This window comes from Piliocolobus tephrosceles, chromosome 2 (assembly GCF_002776525.5).
Source record: "Piliocolobus tephrosceles isolate RC106 chromosome 2, ASM277652v3, whole genome shotgun sequence".
NCBI classification, from domain to species: Eukaryota; Metazoa; Chordata; class Mammalia; order Primates; family Cercopithecidae; genus Piliocolobus; species Piliocolobus tephrosceles.
Window position 1 is genome coordinate 140589966 of NC_045435.1, and position 10098 is coordinate 140600063.

The 10098-nt window shown below is 37.2% G+C and overlaps 1 protein-coding gene across 3 annotated transcripts in view; it reads left to right on the forward strand.

The window, feature by feature from the left end:
* The window catches only part of NEK10 (NIMA related kinase 10), a 272215-nt gene that overhangs the window by 78724 nt on the left and 183393 nt on the right, over positions 1-10098 (forward strand). For all 3 annotated transcript variants that reach the window (XM_023207271.2, XM_031935258.1, XM_031935259.1), the window contains 7 exons: positions 1053-1117; positions 3130-3232; positions 3326-3454; positions 3960-4097; positions 6968-7013; positions 9472-9593; positions 9731-9833. In XM_023207271.2, the coding sequence (XP_023063039.1) occupies positions 1053-1117; positions 3130-3232; positions 3326-3454; positions 3960-4097; positions 6968-7013; positions 9472-9593; positions 9731-9833 (706 nt within the window). The remainder of the gene's footprint in view (positions 1-1052; positions 1118-3129; positions 3233-3325; positions 3455-3959; positions 4098-6967; positions 7014-9471; positions 9594-9730; positions 9834-10098) is intronic.

Here is a 10098-nt window from a genome sequence, read left to right on the forward strand (position 1 = left end):
CATCCAAAATGATGGCCAAACCCAGCAGACTCTTTGGGGGTGTCTCTGTGCTGGCGAGCAGGGGTTTTTGGAGAGCTACCAATGGGAAGGTGCAGGCATGGGACGATTTCTTCGGTGCATCACAGATATATGACACTGTGCTGGTAAACAGATGAAGACAAGCCCATCCTGCAGATACATTTTGTTAAGCCAGTAGAGGGTTTTTTAGAATTCTAGATGAAGGGCTTTTGAGGAGTACGCATGCTCTCCCTTTCTCACAGTCTCCACTGCTCTCACTTGGCTCCTTCATGTCATTTTGTTGCTGGCCCCACCTCTCTGGGCAATTTGTTTGGGACGCTTCTGTGTTCAGATCACTGATTTTAGGAAGTGATCCCAGATTTGATTCAGCAGACCCTGATCACTCCAACGGTGGCCTATTGTGCAGGCACAGCTGCAGGCTGGGTACACTCTTTTTTCTCAGTTCTGCAAAATGTCAGATGTTTATTTTTCCTAGCTAAAGCCTCACAGGCCTCTTTCTGAGCATTCTAGGGAGTTACTATAGATTGTTCTATTTGGGGAATGCTTAAGACTCTTTACTCAGGAGACCAATTTGTCAAGTTTGAGTCCAGTGTGCCTGTGACTATTTTTATATGTCATCATTTCTAGTGTTTATTTTCTCACAGAAACCATATAAATATTGAGGTATACATAGCAGGCTAGAAACAAAATAAACCTTGAGCTCCTGGAAATCTTTAGACATTTGGTTTTCTCAGCATTGGAATTTTATTTCTTGTCTCTGTACTCATTTTGTACTTTCTAGAAAGAAATTAATGACGAGTAGCAAGTGAAGCAAGGCCAATATTCCCAGCATTCTACAACATAAACACTTTGTAAATACGGGAATGACCCCAGGTGTTGGTGTTTTTTGTTTTCACTTATAAACTTTGACTCCAACTTGGACCAGCCACTTACAATAAAGTCATGTTAATGTTTACTTCCTGTTAATTCTTTCCTGAAAATGTTTTCATTTGCTGAGCTACCATTTAAGAATCACATATCCTTTTGTTTTCTAGTGTTATGCTTTCAGAGCCTTGAGATTTCTCTTCAGTATGGAAAGAAACAGACCACTCTTTAAAAGGTATGAGGTTAGAGAAATATAAGTGATCATTAGATTTAAGAGCTCATTAGATTGAACTGTTTTCACATACTTGGCTTAGATGCAACAGAAGGAAAATAATACATCAGTATGCAAACCATGTGTCTTCAGATTTCTTATTTCACAGATATAAGTGAGCTATTGTAGTGATTCCGTATCCAGCCACACTGAATATTAACAGAATGATGATGCAAGAGCATAAATCACCGTATCAATACAACTCCCCTTAATTACATGTGGCTGCTATAATTTTAGTTTTCTTTTTGATAATTAAAGATATTGACATTTTTAAAAGATGGTATTAAAAATTGAGCTTGTGTTTTTCCAGCTAGAAATTTGAAAATTGATCTGGTAATTTCCCTTTAATCAAAGGGAATTTAATCAAAGGAAAAACATACTATTTTTCTGTGTGTCTTTGATAGTGTAGGAGCTCATTTAAAGGGGAGGCTGGATGTTCTGGCGTCAAGATACTGTGTTGGTAAGCCTGACCAAAAGGTCACCATTTTGGGAAGCAAACACTGGTTCCCTCAGTGGTGTTCTGCACACCATTTAGTTGGGTGGGTTAGCCAAAATCATAGGCCCAAGTTTTCATTAACATTTTGTTAATAAGGCAGAATAGGCATAAAATATTGAGTTAATATAGTGTTTTTTGTTCAGAAAGCGTGGAGCATCACTTTTTGGCCTTTTGGCTGACATCAAGTACAGAAAGCCTGGAGTATTTTATGTTGTTACTTTATTTTTATACGATGCTCGGATTTAGAGGAAAATAAAGTAAAATTAGTTCTTTTTTTTTTTTTTGACAGAGTCTCATTCTGTTGCTTCTCCTGCCTCAGCCTCCTAAGTAGCTGGGACTACAGGCATGCACCACCACACCTGGCTAATTTTTGTATTTTCAGTAGAGGCGGGTTTTCACCATGTTGGCTAGGCTGGTCTTGAACTCCTGACCTCAGGTGATCCACCCACCTCGGCCTCCCAAAGCGTTGGGATTACAGGCGTCAGCCATTGCACCCAGCTACTTATTCTTTCTGCTCTTTCATTTCAAAGCTCTAAACCATCCCTTTTAGTGACCTCAAATATTTTAAAAGCTCTTGAAACCAGTGTCTTGGGAATGATGAATGAATCTCCTTATTTGTTTTATTTTTCATACCAGTATTTTTATTTTCACGGAACTTTAATTTAAAAGTTGGATTAGTATTTACTTCTTACTAAAATCTGAGTCAAATGACATTTGTGAAAGTGCTCCACACCCCCCCAAAAAATACCCAATGGAATGTTTCCTTCTAATATATTCAATACCTATGCCCCCAAATATCTTACAAATAAGATTTTTGTATAATCTGTATCATACCTAATTTTAAATTATGATAAAAATATTAACATGCCATCTACCTTCTTAAAATTTTAAGTGTACAGTGTTGTTAACTGTAAGCACAAGGTTGTACAGCAGATCTCTAGAACTTTCTTCTCCATTTGTTTTTTTCTTACCCCACAAAAACTGTAAATAGTGTATTTCTTTAAGGTAAGTTGGGGAATATTGTTTCCCCAACTTTGTTGATAACCAAAAGAAGTTAAATTTGTTTCGTGTAATTAATCAGTGAGCGAGCTGCATTCAAAAGGGAAGTAATGGGCCGGGCACGGTGGCTCACACCTGTAATCCCAGCAAGGGATTGGGAGGCCGAGACTGGCGGATCACGAAGTCAGCAGATCGAGACCATTCTGGCTAACATGGTGAAAACTCGTCTCTACTAAAAATACAAAAAACTTGCTGGGCGTGGTGGTGGGCGCCTGTAGTCCCAGCTACTTGGGAGGCTGAGACGGGAGAATGGCGTGAACCCAGGAGGCGGAGCTTGTAGTGAGCCGAGATCGCGCCACTGCACTCCAGCCTGGGTGACAGAGCGAGACTCCGTCTCAAAAAAAAAAAAAAAAAAAAAAAAGGGAAGTAATGATCAACAGTGTCCAAGTTGTACGGTAAGTGTGTGTAATTTTCTCTGTAGACTTTTCCCCACAGACTTGTTTGAGATCTTCATTGACATAGGACATTATGTACGTGATATCAGTGCTTATGAAGAATTGGTATCCAAGTTGAATTTATTAGTGGTAAGTCCTGAGTTTTCAATATTCTGGCAGGCTGCTATGTAGTCAGGATGGAATTTATCATAGAAACCCATTTCCTTTTTATATTTTGATTAGGAGGATGAACTGAAGCAAATTGCTGAAAATATTGAAAGCATTAATCAGAACAAAGCTCCTTCGAAATATATAGGCAACTATGCGATTTTGGATCATCTTGGAAGTGGAGCTTTTGGCTGTGTTTACAAGGTGACTTTCCCCTTGGGGAACATTTCTGATACTCCCAACCAAACAGGATGTCACACTTGCACACCGATATTCAATTGAATTGGAACTCTTGTCATCGAAAAATAGCAAACAAATAGATATGAAAATTAGAATGACTGTTTTTGTCAAACAGAGATAGCCACACTAATATTGTTTTAGCTGTAAGCTCTAGAAATCGGCCACTGACTTTTTAAGACAAAAGGCATCATTAATCTCTCACAAAAGTATTCAAAAAAACTTCTCCCAATGCATGATGCAATCTCTAAATTGTAAAATGCTACTAAATATTGCAGATTGACCCAGGGGATACCAGTGTTTTGAGCTGAGCTTAATGTAAATACAGCTGGAACTTTAAATGCTCTGTGACTTATTTATTTGACTTAGTTACTCATGTGACTTTGTTAGTCTCTTTCTTCCCCTTTCTACCTTCTCCTTCTTTACCCTGTTCCTTTTTTGTTGTTGTTGTTGTTGTTGTTCTTTATTTTAGGTTAGAAAGCGTAGTGGTCAAAATCTTTTAGCAATGAAAGAGGTCAATTTACATAACCCAGCATTTGGAAAGGATAAGAAAGATCGAGACAGCAGCGTAAGGAATATTGTTTCTGAATTAACAATAATTAAAGAGCAGGTAAATGTTTTTCTTGTTTCTGAAGATGTTTTTCTTAAATATATGTCACCGCAAGAAAGTAGAGTTGTGGTGCTCTTGTCTGTGATGCTTATGAACTAGTTCCATATAAAATAATTGACATTGAAGCAGTGATATTTTTGCCAGCTTTTTCCCTAAGGCTTGACACTGAAGCATAAAACACTGTCTGGAGTTTATATCAGGGTCATGGATGCAAAACAATTGTATTTACAGTACAGAATGCATCATATATGAGAAATCCTTTTCTTTTCATTGTGAGCATATCTATTATTTTCTCATTATATTTTAGGATATTTGGTTACTTAGTTACATACATAGAAATATTACTGTTTCTTGACTTTTGCCAAATGGAACCAAGCTGTTAACATTCCTCAAATATGGCTTATAAAATCTAGAATGTAGATTTTCAAGATGGGTTATTATTTATTGGCATGAGCAGAATACTCTGACATAATGTAACAGCTCAATTAACACTCATTATGAAAGTTTGTTTGAGGAGGAAGAATAAACATTTCAAAGAGAAATGGGATTTCTTTGTGTGATCCAAGAACACATTGGTTTCTTTTTCAGCCTTCCTTGTTTGCACATTCATTATGAATACTGTTCATTTATAATTCCTGTGGTACACTGTCAGCTTCGCTGCTTTCGTCCTCCACTAGTCACATTTGCGTAGCATCTGTGTTGGAATGTAACAAATTCCATGAACATGGAGACCTTTATTCATAGAAATTGATAGTTCTACTCCAGTGTATACATTATAGTAAATATTATCATTAATTATTTATTTTATAGTTGATTTTATCACTAATAGACCAGACTTTAAAAAGTTTGTTCATGTGTAGTTTGTTTGTGTGTTTGTGTGGTCATCTAGCCTTCCACAGTGTGCTCTTTCATTGTAGCAAAAGGCTAGAACAGGGCTTTTGAACTAAGCCAGTCCAGTGTTTTCATCTGGACCCAAATATGGTTTTAGTCCTTACGGGTGAGCCAGGTCCAGAATATGGTTCTGGTTGGTTACCTGGTCACATATTGTTTAAGATCTGCTGGCCGCTTGCTAGTTGATGAAGTGGATTATTTGTTTTAGCATGTTTCCTAAGAAAAGAAACTGTTAGACTAGGGTTAGATAGGAGGCCTATGCTTGGGCTTTGAGGTGACTCAAAATTGCTCTCTCACTAGAGGATCAAACTGCTGGAAAGGATGATAACATTGAATCCTTAAAGGAGGAGGTAGTGGCAGGCAGAAGAAAAACAAATGGGGCTAGAATGGGAGAGTAAATTAAGATTTACCTGCATTAACAAAGAGGATCCCAGATGCAGGTGCTTAGAAAGAGGACACACAGTACAGTGGGTTATTTCCCTTTCACGGAACAATCCCAAAGTGAGTAAACCATGTTGGAGGTGTTCTCTGCTGCATGCGATCATTTGGGGATGCAGGCTTTTTTCTCTCTTCTTGTGCTGTTACCTCCTAGTGCATTGTCTTCATCTGTGTGGTTGAAACTGCCATAGCCATGCTCACATCCAAGGTGGGATGAGGAGGAGCATGGAGGGCTATTCCCAAGGTTTAGAGTTCACACAGGAAGCACACAGGCTTCCTCTCATATTCCACAGGTCAGAACTGAGCAGTAGCCTCACCCCCAGCTTCAAGGGAGGCTGAGAAGTCTTCTGTAACTGGGAAGCCATGTCCAGCTATAACTGCACTGCAATGAGACAGCAGGTTTTTGGTGGACAGCTAGCAATCTTCCTGCAAAAAGACTTGCAGAAAGACCAAAAAGAGATGCAAGCAAGCCATTTGTTGATGTGATGGTGACTGTTCTAAGATAGATTTTATCTAGAAACTCAAATTATAAGCAAAAACTACAAAAATATTAGCATTGTTCTAGAAAATGATCTTTTTTAATTAAAAAATTAGAAATTCCACTAACATTCTTAACTTATATCAAAGAGAAATTTCACCAGACACTTTTTAAAAATGGTGAGGACGACGTTATTCAATACTATGGTAATAGAAGTCAAACTATTGTAATAGAGGAGAGAGATTGAACCCAACTCTGAATTCAAGGAACGGACAGCTCGGGACTCAGAGCCAATGGTCAGGGTGAAGGGGGTCAGTGGATGGAAGTTTACTAAGAGGAACTTGCTTAGATATCAAGGGTGAGTGGATGAGAAACTTAATTGGATGTCAAGGGTGGGAAATTTTTCCATAAACTGACTTAGCAGGATATAAGTTGCTAAAACTGACAGACCAAGGATGAGGCCTAGTCATGAAGAGGACTCAGAGGAGTCTGACTAAAGCTTGGTTAAGTAGGAAGTCCTTGTCAACTGTTATTATGATTTAAAATGAGTTAACTCTTAGATTATGCCTTTTTCCTACTAATCATTTTGGAGAGCATAGAAAGACAGAAATAGTGTAAATAGACACAAACTTTACATAAATATTTATATGGTAGAGAGAGGTAAAGAACAATGGATATTTGTAGTCAACAGAAGTTACCTCATTTCACTTTTCTCCTTTATACAGTCTGTGTGTGGGTTTGTGACAAGGCGTGGTAAAGGAATTCTTAAGATTCTTTCTACCTCTATAGTTCTCTTGGTTGTTAGATAGTAAAGTTAGGTGATAGAATGTTTTTAATTTCATTTAATAAAGCTATATGGGATTGCTATTTTCAGATCAGTTTATAAGCAACAAGTTTTTAAAAATCACAACAATCTCAGTTCAATGATATCTTGAAATGCTTAGCTTTGTAAATAAATATAATTTCTTTGTAGTTTTCAAATATGAAGTCCAACTAAGTAGTCAGTGAAAAAACTTGTATTTTGAAGCAGTGCAATACATGTTTGTTATTTATTTTCTTATAGCTTTATCATCCTAACGTTGTACGTTATTACAAAACATTTCTGGAAAGTAAGTATGAATTTTCATGATATTTCTAAATAAGGAAACATTTTTGTCACATATATTTCTATATTAGAATGTCACAAAAGAAACCTTATCAACTATTTTATTGACTTTTTTTGTTAATATGACAGTAGATGATCTTAAGCATCACTTTTTTGACTAGTGAAACAGTGACTTAGTCAGTGACCTGAAGATAGTTATAAAATACTTAGCTCCCCGTGTGAAAAACACATGAACAAATGAAAATAGTTACTGCTATTCTCATATACAAAAAAAACCACTTAATAGGATCAAGAAAAAAGAAAACTAATGGATGGTGGTTGCCTTAAGAAAAGAAAAGAAAGTTGCTTTTGTTGACTCCGGTGTCATTTTCCATCCCCAAAGTAAGTTGGAGAGAGCTAGGTCTTTGAGATTTCTTTTACCTGAAGTTCAGGTAAATGCCACAAGGTGGCGATGGAGCCTAGGCTGATTCTGCAGGTAGGCAGGCTTGCTTTCTGCAGGTATGATGGAATGCTGAACTAGAACCAAAACACAGATAAAGCTAAACTCAGCCACTTTTTTTTGTTTGTTTGTTTTAAATAGGACCCATGACAGAAATGATACAAGTATTGATAAGCTTTAATGATATGTGTCACATATGAAATGTCGAAATAAATCTCCACTTGAAGAATGATTTAAAGAGATACAAGGCAATGATTGGGGCTTCCGAACTACCTCTTTATCGGTGCTATTGCTATTTAAGAAAACATTTTTGTGTGTGTACATTGGCATTTGGGACAGCAGGGAGATGGGAGATTTTACCCATCTCCCTTCCCCTAGATGACTCAGAAAAACTCAGTGCTAAAACTCGTGCAGTAAACCCTGTCCCCTTAGCCATTTGTTCTTGATGTTAAAATAATTTTCTATAATTTAGTGCATATCCCTTCAAAAAAGGTTGGCTTCTGACTTGTACTGAAGTGATGTAACTTGTCTTAATATAAAAAACAAAAACGTTTTTTACTACCTGACAGCTTCCAAAAAGAACTGGAAATGGCGGCCGGGCGCAGTGGCTCACGCCTATAATCCTAGCACTTCGGGAGGCTGAAGCAGGTGAATTACTTGAGGTCAGGGGTTTGAAACCAACCTGGCCAATACGGTGAAACCCCGTCTCTACTAAAAATACAAAAAAAAAAAAAAAAAAAAAAAAAGCTGGGCGTGGTGGTAGGCGCCTATAATCCCAGCTACTTGGAAGGCTGAGGCAGGAGAATTGCTTGAACCCGGGAGGCAGAGGTTGCATTGGTCCGAGATCGCGCCACTGCATTTCAGCTTTTCAGCAGAGCAAGACTCCGCCTCAAAAAGAAAAAAATAAAAATAAAAATGAAAAAGAAGAATTGGAAATGGCTTAAAAATATATAAAATATGATATAATAGATTAGGAAATTGCAGTAAAGAGGAATGAAGGATGAGAAAATTAAAAATAAAGCTAGAGGTAGTATTGGTACATAAATGAATATTTCTTGAAATTATGAAAAATTGGAAACAATGTAAATGTCTATCTGTAGGAGAATGATTAAGTAAGTTATGGTATACCCGTATTGTGCAATACCATACAACCAGCAGAAAGAACGGTATGGATCTGTGTGCACTGAAATATAAGGCTGCTTAATGAAAAAAAGCATAAATTGCAGAACATGTATGATTCCATTTTTGTGAACATTTTCTACACACATATTTTGTATACATGCCAAAGTTTCAAAAGACATATATCACATCCCATTGTTAGTAAACCCTATTGGTTTTAGAGGAGGAAGTAGAATTTACTCCTTTGTTTCTTGACATCCAAAGCAAAAAGACAAATACAGTCAGTCATTAAGTTCTCCGTATCCATAAGATAAAACCTGGAGAAGTCCTTTTTTTTTTTTTTTTTGCTTTTGAAAGGCATAACAGAAATTCCTATCATGTGTATTATTTTCAACTGTGTCATTGCAAGACCATGGCATTATTCCGGTGTAAAATTCTGTAAGGTAAATCTTTCAGACTATGAACTAATACAGTTGAAAATGCAATTTTCTGAATGTCTTGACTTGATCTGAGGGTAAATTTTAGACTATTGGGAGGGAGAATGGGCTTATAGGTTCTTCAGGGAATCCTCCATGACTGGAGGTCATTTGCTTGTTCTCGGTGGTACCTTTCAATCATTCCACATCCTGGCATACATAGAAAATGATAATATTTGCCAGTGTAAACTTATGCTAAGGGGTTGCCTATAGCCAGAAGATACTGTTGCTGGGCCCCTGTTTCCCTCAGGCCTCTCCGCCCCCACCTCTTCCAGGGCTGAGTGGATCCATATTGAACACGTCATCCCTGATTCTTTAGTGTTAGCGTCCTGCACAGACGTTGGGAAGCTTGAACTCTCATCTGTCAAGTTTTTCAAAATATCTGTATTGAGTTTAAATGTGTATGACCTTTTGTGATATTTATATAGATGATAGGTTGTACATAGTTATGGAGCTTATAGAAGGAGCCCCGCTTGGAGAGCATTTCAGTTCTTTGAAGGAAAAACATCACCATTTTACTGAAGAAAGACTATGGAAAATATTTATACAGGTATGCTTTTAACTTCATTAAATTTTTCTTAAAACAGTAAAGTTCTGAGCTGACTTCTTAAAGACATGTGCAGTAGTCATCATTGGCTATATGTATGTTGGCGGAAATAAAATTTGTTTTCTATTCATTGTTTCAAGCTGTGCTTAGCTCTTCGATACTTACACAAGGAGAAGAGGATTGTCCATAGAGATCTGACACCAAACAACATTATGTTGGGGGATAAGGACAAAGTAACAGTTAGTAAGTATAAAGATTTTAAACCCTTTCACTAAAGAATCCCTGAATACTATTCTAGAGCAGTAGTGTCCAATAGAACTTTTGGCACTCATGGGAATGTTCTTTGTCTGTGCTGTCCAGTACCGTAGCCACTAGCCACATGTGGTTATTGAGCACTTGAAATGTGATGAGTGTGACTGAGGAAATATATCTTTAATTAATTGTTTTTTCTTTTCTCTCTTTCTTTCTTTTTCTTTTTTTTTTTTTTTTTGAGACAGAGTCTTGCTCT